At 33.8% G+C, this 18,760-nt stretch overlaps 1 protein-coding gene across 1 annotated transcript; it reads left to right on the top strand.

The window, feature by feature from the left end:
• Positions 1-523: 523 nt before the first annotated feature.
• On the top strand, positions 524-2,261 carry LOC131043535 (flavonoid 3'-monooxygenase CYP75B137). Its single transcript, XM_057976749.2, has 2 exons — positions 524-1,429; positions 1,587-2,261. The coding sequence occupies exons 1-2, from the start codon at positions 524-526 to the stop codon at positions 2,259-2,261; spliced, it is 1,581 nt and encodes a 526-aa protein (XP_057832732.2).
• The last annotated feature ends 16,499 nt before the right edge of the window (positions 2,262-18,760 follow it).

The following is an 18,760-nucleotide window of genomic DNA, read 5'->3' as shown; positions in this document are numbered from 1 at the left end:
GCAAATATATATCATATATTAATAGAAGTGATCAAATCAAATAAAAAATTCTGATATAGATCTGTCGACGAAAAGAAATAAGTATAAGAGAAAAAACCTACAAATATATATAACATGTATAAATAGAAGTGAAAGCAACTATTATTGACTTTAAGTAAAGTTTAGTCTGTTTGTGATCATCAAATAGCCGAAAAATCAATAGCAAATTTTAATACGTTAACGGATTACCATTGACTATTTAACTGTGAAATCGAAATGGACGAAAGCATCTCAGAAATTTCATCTGGCTGTTGCGCTGCGCTTTGACATCAGAAGATTGCGGAAGACAAAGTAAGAGAAAGAACGCGATGAACACTTGTGCACTCTTAAAACTGTGTAAGCAGCGCAATATTTGTTGAGAGTGGTTAGTCGCAGGACACGCGTTCTTGTTCAAGTGGAGCTTCAGGTCTACTACTAACCATATTTTCCAATATATATCCAGCACTACTAGAACTAAGATCCAAATGAATACCCAGATCCCAAAATGGATGTTTCCAAGTTTGTTTCATTTCCCTCCCTATTCGCTGTTTCAGTAACGCTAGCACTCCTAGCGCTGGTAGCCTGTCTTTATTTACTGAATGGAGAAAAGGCAAAGCTCCCACCAGGCCCGCGAGGGCTGCCTATTTTGGGTAACCTGCTGGACCTCGGTTCGAATCCCCACCAGTCTCTCCACGCTCTTTCCAAGCGCTATGGTGGCCTCATGTATCTCAAATTAGGCACCACTCCCGCTCTCATAGCTTCCTCACAGGAGGCTGCAGTTGCCATTCTCAAGACTTTTGATTCCGATTTCGCTAACAGACCGGAAAACATGGGAGCGGCTGCAGATATTCTCTTGTACGATAGGAGCGACATCACCATGTCTTCCCAGTGGCCTATGCTGCGAAAACTCTGTATCTTCCACCTCTTGACCCCCAAATGTCTGCTCAAGTGGCAGCAGTTCCGAGAAGAGGAGATGGTACTGTTGCTCGCCTCTATCTTTAAACAACGAGCCAGTGCTATAAATGTGGGAGATTTTGTTAATGTCTTTACTTCTAACGTTATTGGAGAGATGACGCTGAGGATGAGACTATTTGATGAGAATAATGCAGAGGCCCAACATTTCAGAGAGCTAATGGAGGAATTCTTAATCGAGGGTGGTCGTTTTAGGATTGGAGATTTCGTTACTTTCTTAGATTGGATTGGGTTGGGTGGTTCTCTTGATCAGGCCAAGAGTTTGAAGAAGCGCCTTGATGAGTTTCTAGTGAGGAAGATGGAGGAACAGAAGCGCATGCTTCTGTTTAGAGAGGACAATGACAACAAGGACTTTTTGCAAATTCTCTATGAACTCAAATCTAGTTCTGTCGAAGAAGGAGGCCAACTTTCCGAGTCTAATATCAAAGGCATTTTATTAGTATGCACACCAACCCATTAATCTACATATTAATGTATATCAGTCTATTCTCTGTATGTTTTTCCATTTCATATGTTTTTCCAAGAATCTATTGAGCATTCTTAATTTCTAAGATTATATATGTTCAGAAGTTCATTGCGTATGGTGATTAATGCAGAACATGATTGCGGCAGGAACCGACACGGCTACCCGCACGGTGGAATGGGCGATGTCCGAGCTGATTCGCCATCCCCATCTGATGAAGAAAGTGAGAGACGAAGTGGATGCATGCGTGGGAATGGAAGAGAGAGTAACAGAATCTCATCTTCCTCACCTCAAATATTTGGAAGCGGTTGTGACGGAAACTCTTCGACTGCATCCTCCAACGCCACTATTGCTTCCTCACGCATCCCCAAAATTTTCAAGCAAGATAATGGGGTATTTAATTCCCCCCAACTCACACGTAATGGTGAATGTGTGGGCCGTAGCAAGAGATCCAGATGCGTGGGAGAAGCCGCTGGAATTTGATCCAGATCGCTTTGTGGACAATCCTGTTAATCTGCATGGAAGGGACTTCCGAATAATACCGTTCGGTGCAGGGCGAAGAATGTGCCCGGGCTATAATCTGGGCCTCCGTATGATTCATTTTGCGCTTGCAAGCTTTGTTCATGCATTTGATTGGTCGCTTCCATCTGGTGAAGAACCCCAAGATTTGGACATGAGTGAGAAATATGAAGTCTCAATTCACAGGAATGTTCCTCTCAAACTGTTCGCCTCTCCTCGTCTAGCTACTTATCTTTATAACCCCCAGGTTCATATTAATCGACGTATAAGCTGTTTCTTAGGGCCATAGTATAATAATATGAGCGTTCCTTATTTAATCCGTTCTTTATATAACTCCTCTCTTCTTCTTTCTGTTAGTTAGTAAGCTTAAGAGTCTCTAGTGCGTGCTGATTTCAGTATTAGCTCGTGAGCATAAATAAACGAATATGTAATTTATATATTCACATACACAAATAAGTCTTGTATATAACAAGATTACTGGTACAAGTTGATAGTTATCATCTCTATTTGCTGTATCTAGATGTTGGATTACTGATATATTTGAAAATAATATAATTTTAAAATTAATCATTTTGATTCTTATCATTCCGAGGATAAGAGTTGTTAGATTTACAATTTATGTATATTTTTATTAATTTTTGTAATGATTATAGAATTTAACGTTAAAGAATTAAACTCAATTTACTTTTTATAATTTAAAAATCAAGAGGTAGTAAATCATGAAAAAAAAACGCTTTTATGTCAAACAATCATTTAATTGAATGCATAAATATATCCACATAAAAATTTATGGAAAGGTAATCAATTCTTTTCATTGCATTGAAAATTTTACATTACATAGCCTAAACAAAAATTTCCAAAGTTACCCACTTAGGAACCCTATATCTGCCTTGCAAGCCTCAGCTAGTCAACTGAATGAGAGTGAGCATCATCCAAGTGCTATTCTTCCAACCACAGACCAATAGTCTCCCACACACTGTCCTACTAGAAGTAGCCTTACCCTTCACGAGGAGTATAGAAAAGGGGCCCTGTCTTGAGCCATCTGAATATCGGTGTCGTATGCCACATATCTCATTCTAACCATACTACTATAGACTATCTTCTAACTAAGTATTGCAAGTCTAGAAGATCTATAATCTGGTGACACTTGTGAACTAACTAGTTGTGTGTAGTGACAAATACAACACTTTGGCCAAAGTTTAATATTTTAAAATACTCATAAGTTGACTCACCTCTTACTCGACTTGGAGAGTACTCTCATCCTAGGGTTTAAAAAAGTTTCGACTCTCTAGTCAAGACACAAAAACAATTGTAAACCAAACATGAATTTCATTAAACTACACTATCAATAATAGACTCCCTCTTTCTATCTGCAACTTAGGTTCTAGGTTACGACCCTTAGTCCATGCGAAAGTATTTATAAGACTTTTTAATAACATAGATTACAAACTTGTAAATTTAGAAACATAACTCTTTTCCGAGAACCCATTTGACCAAATATTCTTCTTGCATTATCTTGTAACTAGTAATTAGACCATAATTTCTTGAGTATATAAGTATCTCAAATATTCTATCATGATACTTATCCAATGTTAATCAATAAAACAATAATTCTCTATAAAGAGAAGAACAACTTTTATGTTCCATAAATCTCACAAAATAATATATACAGGTATATAGACACACATAAGATGGAAAATAGACATGATTCCATATGCACATCAAGCTAATATTCATATTGATAATAAACTAATATCTAAACCAAAAATAGGTTTTTCCATATTATCATACAATTATTTCAATAAACAAAGCATTTCCTATACATATAATATGCGAGTATATTATCAACCAAAATTATAAAAAATGACTTTCAAGCGGATAAAGAACATGCTTGGATAATGTTTTGAAAAAAATTAGATGAGAGAAAACGTGAGCCTTTGAATCCTTCACAAAGTAAGCTCCTCCAATATCCCTCCCAAACTTCTCAAGTAGACAAGATGAATGCCAAACGGTCTCTTCTCAATCCTTACTATGAAAGAGAGAACACCAAACTAGCTAGTTTCCCTTGTAAAACAAAACCAACTCTCCATTTCCTAAATTTCCCCCAAGCTCAAAGTAAGTCCAACTCTTGACATGTGCATTTGCATCTTATGATATATATACATGTACAATTGTGTGATTAAGCTTATAATCATGATCTATGTACATGTTTTCTTATGTTTATGTTTATGTTCATCTATGTACATATATGTTTGTCTTTATGTTATCTATTTAGAGAACTCATTCAAATAAATGGAATTTATATATGTTACATTAAAAACATATTATGTTATAGATATATGTTATGTTATATATAAATGTACATGTTTCAAGTACATTTAAACTATATGTTTATATGTAAAAAATTAAAAATTGTTGTATGATTACATATAGTTTCAGTGTATATACATTTAAATATATATCATACATACGTATTGTAGATTTTTGGAATTGAAATCTTGTTTTAAAATTGTATTAGGTTTGACAAAAATTTTCAAATCAAGCATGTAGATGTGTACAAATAAAAATGATGTATGTCATGTCAATAGATAAGTGCATCAAATCATGAATAATGCAGATACTACATATATGCCACTTGAATATGTCTCATAACTTCATAAATGATAAAGTATTAAATACACATGGTACAAGTAATAAAGATAAAATCATTGTTAATAGCACACATTGGATATCAAAATATGTCAATATGTGTAATTAAGCATCATATCAAATTTTTAACTCCATACTAATGTTTACATGAATTAGGACTAGATAAAAAAATCCAATAAAAATTCACTAAATAAAAAAGTAAATGAGATATAGAGAAAACAAATGAATCCAATAATTATAAAGCTCTAGGTACTAAGATATTTAATAGAAACTCACTAATTAGAAAACAAAATTATTTCATATGAATGCATGTACCATTACACCCTTTCATAATCTTGGTATAAGGCTCCTCACTAAGAGTCATAATATCATCATGTAGTGTAGGAGAAAGTAATGATGTATCAATTAAATTAATATGAGAAGTCAATAAGGTATCATTCACATATAAACTATCATCACATGTGAAGAAGGATAAGCATTCATATGCTCAACATGGGATGTGAATGAACAATCATCAATATGTTAGCTAATATAATTTAAGTACACTTTATTAAATAGTATTTCATGGATTTTTAGAAGAATCACATTTAATATAATTTAGTGTCACAAATAATTTAGGAGTTGATGTCCTTAAATTGTAATTTAAACTCAAATGGAATCAACATACATACTTCACATCTAAGTTTGGATCCTAAGAACATCTAAATTAACTTACACCGTGTAATTTATTATCATTAATTCAATCATAAATTTGTCTCTAGGCAAATTGAAAATATAAATGTCATCAACATATTATAAGTAACTAAAATAATGGAGTTCAAATATTACTATAAGTTCTCAAGAGTTACATACGTATACTTGAACATTTGTATATATACTTGAACTCAAATCATGAATATCTAACTCAAACAACTTAGGATTCAACCCTCTCTTCAATAACATGTAATATTTTTTGATGATCATCACTATCCAGTCTCCATTGTTCTATAGATCACGTGCATGAGGAACTACATGAAGTTGTAGGGGAATAGAAATTACTAGGTGACCATACTGATATACCTTGTTCTCATGTTGATAATCAATAAAATGAATCCCATGTAAAAACATTTTAACTTGTTTGAGATATATCACTTGCACAACAACTAAAATTGTACAATAAACAACATAAACCTAAGGTAAGACATGTGTACATAATGTTTTCACTCAATGTATAATATAATGTATGGTAATTTGTATATGTACACACACACACACACATTCAAATGTTCACCTGCGAGAAACAACATTCCATCACTCATTTTAGGTTTTGTTAGCTTCTTCCTCTCTTATTTGCAAGACAATAAATAATAACTAACACCTTCAATGTTTCTAGACTCTACTATATAAGTGCAAAAATATCTCTACACTAAATTTACATGGAAAATTTATAAAAGAAGTAGAAATTTCTAGACTAAATCTGTGATATTTTGCCAAGATCAAGAGCTCAATGAAAAGTACAATAGAGAGACAAAATATAGGACAAGAATAAACTTTATTCTTGTTAATAGATAAATGATCAATTGTTAAGTTGCATACAATGAATATGAGCCTTCTTATATAGACAAGGCTATATGGATATGTGAGCACACAAACATGACATGCGGCTCAATAAGAAAATAGGGTAGGTAGGAAATAGGTGTGGTAGGTAGGAGAAATAATATAATATTCCACATGAGGTGGAATACCCACCAAATGTGGAATATAACAATAAGACCACAAAAGGTAGAAATTCTCCTACACACACTATCCCAATGTGGCACAAACACCCAAGTGTCTCATACCCAAACTACTATGAAATGCATTATCCTAAGTAAACTTAAGTAAGGTGTAATCCAACATGAATAATTAATTACACCAACACCCCTCCCCTTAAGTGCAACTTAAGGGAATGCACTTAAGTCTACAATGCAACTAAGCAATGCAAGATGGGTCCCAGCTACGAGGCCATATATAGCTACCCATGTACAAATTCAAATGCATGCAAACCAATGCAATTAAATCTCTCATAAAGAGGGGAAAGAGAGAAAAACCCAATGGGAAAAAAGCCTCCCCCAAAATAGAGATAAAAACTATACAAGAGAATTCTCATAGAAGTATATGAAGGACAAACCCCATGTGAGGAAAAAGTCCCCCCAAATGAGAGAAGAAGAGAAGCTAGGTAGCCCCCCCTCAATGTAGAATCTACACCAATGGTAGAAGCTCGAGAATGAATGAAGAAACTCCTCCACAAATGTCAAACAACATTCCTCCCCTTGGGAAGAAACAAAACCAAAGGTGTATCCATGAAGTCTCCACAATCATGAAGGGAAGATGTAGGAAAAAAAAACATGATGAATGAAGTCTCTAAAAGCTGCTCAAGTGTCCCTATGTCGATGTTGAAGGTGACCCCCTCCAAAGGTGGTGAACTTATGCACACTAATGGAAAAAGCACTCTAAGATCTAGTGGAGATGAATGTAGAAGAAGTCCTAAAGACTCACATGTCTCCTCTAAGCATAAAGAGACCCCCTCCAACTATTGTACATAAGTATCCATAATCAGGGCAACCTCAAAAGAATGATCATGTAGAGAATGAACAAGAGGGTCAGAGTGTTCCCTTGAAACAATCAAAGAAGGATCATCTTCATCAAAGAGAAGATGAATATCATCAATGATGTCTCCCAAACCTACAATGTCTGTCAAGTACTCATCCCATGAAATTGAAGCTAGAAGACAAGGTATATCCTACTGCACTGAATCACAAGAAAGAAAAATTGTCGCACTATCTACATCATCAGGTGCAATAGGTGGTGTGATATCAATAAGAGGAGATGAAACACAAGTCTCAAGAACGGGGTCACATGTGAGAATCCCCAAGTTCAAGTACCCAAAGCTCTCCTCAACATCTGAATCATTACAAGAAGTGTGATCATCATGTGTAGAATCATCTTATGTGAAATCATCCTTATCAACAAAATTTGAAAAGGAGTATAACCGAGATGCATGATCAACCACCCCAGCCGCAATGATAGCTCGAGTCTCCAAGTCTCTAATGAAAACTGAGTCAAGTGTGAACTCCACAATTCTCTTAGTTGCCCCATATGTGATTTGATAGATGGAAAGGAGATTGTTTGTCAAGTGGAGTACACACAACACATCATCAAAGGAGTTATCCCTAATGGCAATAGATCCTTTCCCAATCACATCCATGTATGTATGATTGCCCATGAAAATCTGTGGCATGGCACAAGGCTCAAATGTAGAGAACATAGACTTCAAAGATGCCATATGATGAGAAGTTCCCGAATCTAGAATTCATCTCCCTGAATCATGACTTGTAGTAGCACAAAGAGATTGTCATTTTCTTTTCCTAAAAGAGTGATTCTTCCCACTTATTTTGATAAAGATAAACAAGTTTTACATGGACCCAAAACCAAGAGTTTTATAGAACCTGGCCATTAGCCAACAAACAGAAACCAACAACAAAATAGGGGAACACCCCAGACCGAACACAAAAGCAAAAAGAAACAACAGGAAACAAAACAAAACACAAACAAACACTCAATTAAGCAAGTGCACCAGCTCCTTGTTCTTCTAGATGATAACCTTGTTGATTTCTTCCAATTCTTCCATAATGAACCTCAAGGTACCCTTATTGTTGCTCCTGCTTTTGGTCTTGGAACTAGGGCCCATAGTTTTATTTCCACCAACATCAGAGTCTTCCCACTTGTTGAGGCCATGAATGCTTTCCCTTTCCCTTTTGAGTGAGAGAAAGTGGAAGTTGATGAATCCTCCTTCTTGTAGGCATTAGGCAAATCAATGTTGTGTTTTTTTAGGATATGTGTGAGATCATCAATCTTCTTAGAATGGCAACGATGCTCTTCATGACCAATTTTTTTACAGTAGGCACAAGTAGGTCTCTCCCTCTTTGGTGAATTGTCCTTCTTGGAAGAGGATGATTCTCCTTGTTGTGGAGAAGGTGGTTCTCTTTCCTTAGGCGTTGATTGCCATTTCTTCTTGTTTGAGTTGTCATTTCCTATGTTTCCTTTGTTCCCTTGATTTTCCACTAATGCTTGAGACTTTGAAGTATTAAGATTGCCCATGCTTATCAACTTAGTTTGTTCCATCATCAACATTTTAGTGAAAGCATCAAATGTAGGCATTGTGTAGCTTGAACCCATTGTCATCCTATGGGTTTAGAAACTAGAAACAAATGTTGCATATTCTTGTGGAAGCTTTCCCATCAAATTCAAGATCAATTGAGTATCCTTCTTATCAATGCCGCAATCCTTGAGTTGTGTCCTCAAATCATTTGTCTTAGTGACATAATTTTGTATAGTATCAAATTTCTTGGGATCTAACATGGTAAGATCACTATCAATCTGATATCCCCTAATCTCATCAACTTGACCATACAAGTCTTGAAACTTTTGCCAAGCATCCTTAATTAAGGTACATTTTTCAATATGAAAGATGAGATCCTTTGATACATACTTTCTTAAGGTACCGATTACCATGATATTTTTAGTGAGCTAAAACAAGTGAACAACAAGATGAACCTTAGGATTGGTGGGAGAAGTAATACCATAAATGTAATGAGATTCATTTTTCCATAAGTTTACTCCATGCATCAATTTTCCAAGTAGCATAATTATGAAGAGTTAAGAGAGGAAACTTAGGAGAACCCATAGTAGTAAAAGGAGAGAACACAAGAGAATAAAAGCACAAGAGACCCCCCCCCCCCCAAAATCACTCAATCAAAGTACATACCAAATTGTTGGTTATTACATGTGTAAATTTTTCTGAAATACACTTATCACATAAACAAGAGTAATCCCTCATGTATAATGTCCGTCAAGGGTGATGATATGAACTCATGATAGAATGCAAAGAAATTTTTTTCTCTACCCTCCCACATCCATGCATCAATCTTCTATCTATGCCTAGATGTAAAAAATAAATAACAATTATAAATTAATAGAGATTCATTTAAAATTGAAAACAAAAAAAAAACATATGTTCAAATTAAAAACTTTTGAAACTCAAATATTTATATATACTTGATATCTCCCAAAATACTATAAGGAATTTATTTGTTCATTCATGAAGATTTTTCAACCTAATTTTATGCAAATTTTTTCTTACACCATTTAACAACATCATGTGCATCGTCTATATGATCTTCTAAATAACTCACTTGATGATTTCTTAGAGAATATTTGATTCAAGCTCCTACACCATCATGTTCACCCTTTCCAAGCCCATTCTCCCAAACATGTGGTATTTTGTGATTTTAATGATATCGACATAGTACATAAAATGCCCATGATGATTTGAATTATGCCACACATCCATTTGACCATACAAAATGCTTTTCAATTTTTATGCCCCTACTTGCTAAAGTCTCAAAAAAAATTGTTAAAAATTGTTGTGCAAAAAGTATGTCAACCACTTTATCATCACTAATATAAAAGTGATATTATTTCTTAATGACTTGTTCATCATGTGTATTTCCAATACCATAAAATTTTGATTGTGCATGTCGATAAAACAAATGCACCATAATAGTGATCTACTCTGAAAAGTAATAATCTAATTGAATTTCTTTTTGATGTACAAAAGAGTAATTTAATATAAAGTTTAATATTGATAGAATTATTCTAGGTGGGAAAGTATCTCTTAATGTTTTATTCTATTTTGACTCTTACTTAGCAAAAATGACATGTTGTATGTATAGTTGTATCAATTTTTGAAAATTTTCTATAAATGTTGCAATAGGTATCTCGTCTTCTACATAGTTTAACCTTGTAGATTCTATCTCAAAATTTGTTTCACACTTTACATACTTGTAACTCTTGCAATTTACTATCTTTTTTGGGTTTGTAGATCTTTTATTCTCAAAGGCATTTTAGCTAAATTTCCACATGTTTCACAATATCCTTTAATGTAGTTTATTTCATCAGTAGTATTGTCATCATCTAATTTATCACATAACATGGATTTTGTGAATTGACTTACCCATTGAGGAGGTGCATTTGAAAGCCATCACTTTCTTCTCTCATATTTTGAAACACTTGATATTCTAGAGATCAAATTAAATATGATAAGGACAACAACAAGTTTCAAAATCCTTGTTTATATTCACATTATATGGATTTAAACTACAAAAGTTCCCATAGATCTCATGTTGTGTTATGTATAGCCAATTTTCTATATGATTTTTATAATAATTGGGCCTAATCCTATGTCTAATGACATGTCTACTATTTGATGATGGACGAGCATTGATCACTCAAAAAATTTGAGATCAAGTTCCTAACAAAATCTTCAATTCTATCAAATTGAGTAGCTCTACTCATAATTGCCCAATTACCTTCTAAACTATCATCCAAAACCTTTCTCCTTTTCATATAATTTGATATTGTGTTTCTATTGAAACCAATTTTAGTTGAAAGAGAAGAGATTTCTCTTTTTCTTTCTATTTTTTCATTTAAAATAGATGTCAACATCACTCTTCTTCAAATTGCCTTATCTGCTAATCAACATCATTTCCCAATGGAATCTAAACCGTTTTTAACATTTTCAACAATCCCTTTCTATAGGTTCATTTATCTTTCCTCTTTTTCAATGTTGAATATACACCCAACAATTGTAATGGATCTTTCATTTCATTATGAAGAAGTAAAAGTGATAGGAGCTAGGTTTGTTCAAGTGCACCAAGATGATTGAAATGAGCAATGATTATTTATTTTACAGATTTATTCATTGACCTCCTACTAGTATACACAGGTTTTTGGGCATAACCTGTCAATTTATCCATATCCATTTCATGTTAATGATCTAAATTTCTATAAGAAAATTTAAGCTTCAACTCTTTAGCTAGATTGGTATGCTCATCCATACCAATAGAAGGAAGTGATCTTGACCCCTCTCCAAAATGCATTGTTTCAATTTGGGTCTCCACCCTATCTTCAACTATGTGCTCTTCAATGAAATTTTATCCAATATTTAAATTTGGCTTGACTCCCGCTTGAGAAATTTCTACTTGTTAAGTCTATTCTACACACAAAAATCAAGAGAGAGAAAGAGACTTAAAAATACTCAACTAAAGAGATAGAGAGAAGACCTTAGATATCTAAGGCTAGAGAGAAAAAGAAAGAGTGAGTTTGAAAAAGACTTATTAAGTCAAGAGAGAGAGAGAGAGAGAGAGAGAGAGAGAGAGAGAGAAAGATCTTTAAAAAGACTTAAGCCAAGAGAGAAAAGAACCTTAGAGAGATGGATTGAAAGAGAAGGAAAGAACTTTAAAAAGACTAAAGTCAAGAGAAGGATATTTAGATATATAGAGAGAAATAACTCTAAAAATACTTAAGTTGAGAGAGAGAGAGAGAGAGAGAGAGAGAGAGAGAGAGAGAGAGAGAGAGAGAGAGAGAGAGAGAGAGAGAGAGAGAGAGAGAGAGAGAGAGAGAGAGCCTTAGAGATCAGAGGATAGAGAGAGAAAGAAATTTAAAAAGACTTAACTCAAGAGAGAGGACCCCAAAGAGAAGAATAGCGAGAGAAAGAAAGAGAATTAAAAAGGCTTAAATCAAGAGAAGGATTTTTAGATATATAGAGAGAAATAACTTTAAAAAGGCTTAAGGAGAGAGGGAGAGGGAGAGAGAGAGAGAGGACCTTAGGGATCTAAGGGTAGAGAGAGAAAGACAATGAAAGTTAAAAAAGACAAATCATTTTAGAGAGAAAGAGATTTAAAAAGACTTAGCTCAAGTGAGTGAGATAGGACCTTAGAGACAAGGATAGAGAGAAAGAAAGGTATTTAAAAAGACTTAAGTTGAAAGAGAGATATCTAGAGAGAGAAACCTCCTAATTAAATCCCCTTAAGCCACCCTAATTAGATGTCCACTTAACCTGTCCTAATTAGAGATCCCCTTAATCCATTCTAATTAGATCCTCTTCAAACATTCTAATTAGAGATCCACTTAATCATCCTAATTAGATCTGCTTAAGTCATTCTAATGAGATTTTCCCTAAAGGCATCCTAATTAGATCCCCTTAAGCCATCCTAATTAGATCCCCTTAAGCGATTCTAGTGAGATGTCACCTTAATCCATCCTAATTAGATTCCCTTAGGCCTTCCTAATTAGATGTCCCCTTAAGCTATCCTAATTACATCCCCTTGAGCCATCCTAATTAGATGTAACTAAGATGGCTTAATAGGGGGGAGAGAGAGAGAGAGAGAGGGAGGGAGAGAGAGAGAGAGAGAGAGAGAGAGAGAGAGAGAGAGAGAGAGAGAGAGAGAGAGAGAGAGAGAGAGAGAGAGAGAGAGAGAGAGAGAGAGAGAGAGAGAGAGAGGACCTTAGAAGGATAGAGGGAGAAATAAAGAGATTTAAAAAGACTATTAAGTCAAGAGTGAGAGAAAGAGATTTAAAAAGATTTAACTCGAGAGAGAGAGAGGACCTTTTGGGAGAAACAAAGAGCTTTAAAAAAATAAGGGATAGAGAGAGAAAGAGAGAGAGGGAGAGGAACTTAGAGAGAAGGATAGAGAGAAAGAAAGATATTTAAAAGGATTTATAATTCAAGAGAGTGGAAAAGTAGAGAGAAGGATAGAGAGGAGGACCTACCTAGAGAAGGATATAGAGAGAGATTTATATGTATAGCTAAAACTCAAACATGGCTGGAATAAATCTCTCTTTCTAGTCACTACAAGTGTATATGTCGCTACAACTAATAGATGGAAAGAGGAAAATGTCACTACAGTCAGGAGTAATAGAGTAAGGTGACTTCTAAAAATTCTTTTGAACGCCAAACTTATATCAGCTCTGCAAACTAGTTTGTAGGAGGATAAATAAAATATCTCTTATCAACTGCTCAATTCTTTGATTGGGAAGGTAATTTGCCTAGACAAAGCTTTGATATGATGTTGAAAAAATTAGATGCCCAATATGAAGTTATCCAAGCTTCACAACCAAGCAACAACAAACCACACAAAAAAGGATGGCATAATTGAGTAATGAGCACCAAATGAGATCTAAACATTGAATAAATTGATATGCTACAATGTACAAGTGAGCTTTCTTATATAGGCAAGAGGCTAGAAAATTGAGAGAACAAGTAATGCCATGTGGCTCAATAAGATGAGAGAGCATATAGGAGTAGATACAACTATCCTACAACAAAATTCAATGCATAAAACTAACTCATCTTCATCTAGAATAACTTCTAGGGTAACTAGCATGAACAATATTAATGATTGTGTCATGTGACAAATAAAGCTATCCTAGGTAAACTTGATTAGAGTAAATAGAATAAATCTAATTTACTCTTAACACATTTAATTATTCCAAATTGAAATAGTCCTACAATGATGGTCTTAAAAATGTGTAGGAAATTTAGTAAGTGGAGAGCTTTCTAGATTGTTAGGGTCAAGTTCTTTTAGATTAAAATTTTTGCAAGAAACTTCAAGTTCAACATCACAACCTTCTCCAGTATTAATATTAGCATTAACTACTAAGAATGCATCACTATTTGTTATTATGCGAGGATAATTTACATTTAATTCAAAAGATATTTATATAGAAATGCACCAAGAATATCATATGGGAAACTTCCCATTAAACTACCCAATGAACTATAAAAGTAAAGAAAATATTAACTATTGTGAAAATATCACTAAATTTATATCAAATACAAACAATATGAAACTTAAGTTATAATCCTTATTCCAAACATTCAAACAAACTAACATGACATTGATCTCATGTAAGGACCTAAAAGGTGAAGAAATATTCCCTTGATCTACAAGGGATAAATATGATAAACCACCCTACCTTGCCACTATCTCCTATAGTCTGAATAATATTTTGCATATTACTTATTATATCTAGGTCATGTCACATTTACTAATTGCTACTTTCATCGAGAATTCATTAGAGCTCCATGGCATTAGTCTCACTAGGGTTAGAAAAATTATTATAATTTTTTTCTATATCATTTAATAAATTCCATGAATTTCACATGGTCAGTAACGGGTAATGGGTCTATCTTTGAATTAATAAAAAATATATTGTTATTTCTCTCTTGTTGAACTCAAGAATCTAAAGTCTTGTAACAAGACTCTTTCAATGTTCTTGTTTGAGTGGATCTTAGATATGCCTCCCAATTCTTTTATTGGAATTCGTAAATGAAATTATTCTTCTTTAGAATATTTTATGACATAATATTGAAATAATCAAACCAACCACATAGGTATGTTTATATTTAGGTGAACCTCACCTTAAGTTTAAAGAATCTCTCAATGGAAGATTAATCCATCTAAATTTTATTTGATTGACTATATATGGTCATAAAGATGCCTCTCATAAGTTTTTCTTCATGTAACCTTCTAGCAACTTGATTCTTTTGAAATAATCTATGTATAGAAAGATAAAATGTATATTCTACTACTAAGAGAATAATAAGGATAATTTGGACTCATCTCAGTCAACTAACTACCACACATGAGTATGACCATAGTCGACCCAATGACTATTGAGATGAGGAAGAAACAAATATCTCCATCCCGTGGATCACAATGTCAAGATCTCTTGTTCAAGTTTGCATATTGCTTTCAGTGTGCACATAAAACCTCAATTAAACGTCGTTGCGGATTTTTCCGCATCTTGTGAGAATATGCACAAAAGATGTTCATCTTCAGAGAACTTGTTGGGGACTTCAAGAACAATGCAGGTCTCTCTCACTCTCATCCATCTATTTCTTAAATCCTTAAGGAAACTTCAACCATCTTATTTTACTCAAAATTAAATGATTCAGATACAAGTAAGAGTTATACTAATCAATTGCAAAAAAAGAGAGGAAAAAACATAAAAAGGAGAAGGGGAGGAAGTAGACAGAAGACAAAGAGGTGGAAGTGAAGAGACGTAGACAAAGAGATTTATTTACTAGTGGTTGGACCTCAGAAAGGTTCAATTTGTACTGCCAATAGCAATTTCTCAGACGAAAATGCAGAACATCATGCCTGAAAATGCATGCATTTAAGACAAGATACTTAAATCACTTGAAAAAAGAATAAATTTAAGTAAATAAAATAAATAATGATTTTTTAGATGGAATTAATATGGTTGTTGGTAGCAAGCCGCACAACTTACAATTACAAACATAGGAAGTAATGATATGTTCATTATGGCAGCAAACATTTTAGTATAATAAGAAAATCTATATTTGAAAATGATTGGAAACTGATTCTGGTAGCAAGACTTATAGAATAATGACAAGTTCAAACTTAATTTGGGGGAGAACTGCATAGAGAAAGACAAATTAATATTGATTAAATACACAACTCAGAATATATGATAGCTGTAAATCACCAAAATAACCAGTATGGAATGATTCAAATTTAATCTCAATGACATTTGTAATTTTGATGCGAAACAATAGATATTAGTGGTTCCTGAATCTCTAAATTTTGAAGTACTCATCAACAAACTTGAGTTTGGCCACACGACCACTCAAGTTAATAACTGATCAGAAATAAAATGAAGACCACAACACGCAACAATCCATAATCATTGGTACTGGAGATATAAGATCCCTCACTAGTATCTCCCAAAATTTTGCGACATTTCTTCATACAACTTGTGTAATGTGAGATGTTTATGTTTGCAATATCCATGTTTCAGATTTGTTCTTCCCAAAAATTGGTATCTCTATACTATAAGCAGGGCTTTGGCTTTGGTTTTGAAGAGATGTATTAAGAAATTTGGTATATTTTTGTTTGAAGGATTTCAAGTCTCATTGTAAGTTGATCAAGATATTGAGAGTTAACCATGCAACAATGATATGAACAAGATAATTAAATATCTATCAAATGACAATAACAATGTATTGTAAGAAATTGTAAACAAAAGATTGAAATTGATTATTCCAAAGTGGAATTGAAAGATGACAAAATGGATAAAGAGACATCTACCGAAAATATTCTCTCTAGCATAATTCTCTCTAAAAACATATGGGTGAATTATTACTTCGATATAAAAATAAAAGATGTCAAATATATATTTGAGGAAGAAACATTGAGAAGGCTTTTCATAGTCCACTAATTGAATGGAGCCTCTATAAAAAAGTGAATAATTTTTAATTATTTAGACTCTACAATGAATCATGGCATGTGATCGAGAATATTGATAAAAGTTATATTCACAAAATTTTGCCAGAAGAATAATGTACAATTGGGAAAAAATGGACTGCAACAAATATACCTTAGCAAGTAACACCTAAATCTGATTTATACCGATCTGCCACTTTCTGAACAACACCCTATTCTATATGTATGCATTGCAGCTATAATTTCCATGTTCTCATAGACGCTTTTTCGTTGCTTTATATATTTTAAATTCTTAAATTCAGTGAATGTACTTTCAATCTTTTCTTCTATCCACAAAAAAATGTTGCAACAGTTGGAACATTTGCATTATGTTTGAAAATAGAAAATTAGGAAAATTTTCCTTAAGAGGATGATCTTATGGAGAAATGAAATTGTTATAGAAAATTAGGTAATGGTCATTTTAGACAACACTTGGAATGTTAAGCATGTGGAGAACAACCCAAATGATTAAGATTTTTCCTTGTTCTAGAATTACCATAAGAGTGGAGTCAAAGTAAAAGCATGCAACCCGAATGCTTAACATAGCTTATTATAAACAATAGTCCCAAATCTTTAAGAGAAATTAATCCATCTTTCTGATAGAATAGATTCTAGAATTTACACTAGTCTAGTCACCCAAAATAAGTAACTATGTGCTAGATTGCATTCAGTGCAATCTTGCATACATACAGAAATCAAGACTGACTGGGCAAGTAGATCTGAGCAATGAAATTTTTTTCTCAACTTGATTACTTACACAATAGTAGTAAATAAATAAAGAAAACAATTAGCTCCTAATGATTGTGTCGTCTTTTTGACATGATATACAACACTAATAGATACGATCTACTTTCAACTATGTGATTTCCAAATCCTACCTATGAACAAGAGGTTGCCCTTGCCTTCGAATTAATTCTACATCAAGAAACATATAATGTTCTCAAAGTGTTAAAAAACATTAGCTATAAAAACAAAACCATAGTAGTACTTCAAAATTAGAACTATAAAATACAACATTTAGCTAGGATACTACTACCCACCTGACTTGTAAAATGGAAAGTATCAAACTTTCTTTGTTCGGTCGCTTCTCTGTGTACACAATTGACTTAGTTCATCTCTCCACTTGGCTGAAAGACAAGAAAAACATGCATCTTAATCAATAGAGCATTTACTGGCAATCAATGTAATTACCATCAATAGTTATGGCTCCGAAGGTTAGGGCACATGGCACAAGCAGAAAAGGGGTAAAGAGTTCAAAGAGAAAAGGTATTATGATGGACAAAGAGCCAAAGAAGTGAAAGAGGGGGGTTTCTATAGAGGAAGCAGTGACGAGATTCATGTCTATGTTGGATGAAGAAATTGTTAATCCTAGCTTGAGGTTCTAGATGGAGATAATGTGGATGTTAACAAAGGAGATGGATGGGGCTTTACAAATTTGTATTTGCCCTGCTATGGCAAAGCTATTGTTGGATCCTGGCTATACACAAGGGCGGTGGAATACATTCAATGCAACTCAACCTTTGGCTTGTGCACCAATTTTGTCAACAGCTATTGGGTCTTATCTGATACATGATGTGATTAGTGATGTGCTTCACCAAGTGGAGGCTCATTTCAATTGTTTTCTGTGCCACTTGCATGCAATAAAGAAACGTCAACTATGTTTACAGAAGGGTGTTGAGGAAATTGTCAAGAGTTTCAAGGTTTTTCTGCCGATGGATGCAATTCCAGCATTTTTAGATTGTTGTGATGATGATCAGGTCTTGATTGTGGAGAATGGAAGGAAGGATGAGGTGCTGGTTGTGTCGTCCAAAAGTGCTAAATCTTAAGGTTTCAATGGCCATGAAAAATGTAGTCTAGTTTCTTGGTTTCTGATGGACTCGATATAAATATCTAGTTTCTATGTATATAGTTGTCTATTATATAGATTATAGAATGTTAGTGATATGTGTAATCCTATAGCTTGTCAGATCTCTAGTGTTGGTTATCTAAA

The sequence above is a fragment of the Cryptomeria japonica genome, chromosome 4, assembly GCF_030272615.1.
Source record: "Cryptomeria japonica chromosome 4, Sugi_1.0, whole genome shotgun sequence".
Taxonomy (NCBI): domain Eukaryota; kingdom Viridiplantae; phylum Streptophyta; class Pinopsida; order Cupressales; family Cupressaceae; genus Cryptomeria; species Cryptomeria japonica.
This window is presented reverse-complemented; position numbering and strand designations above follow the sequence as displayed.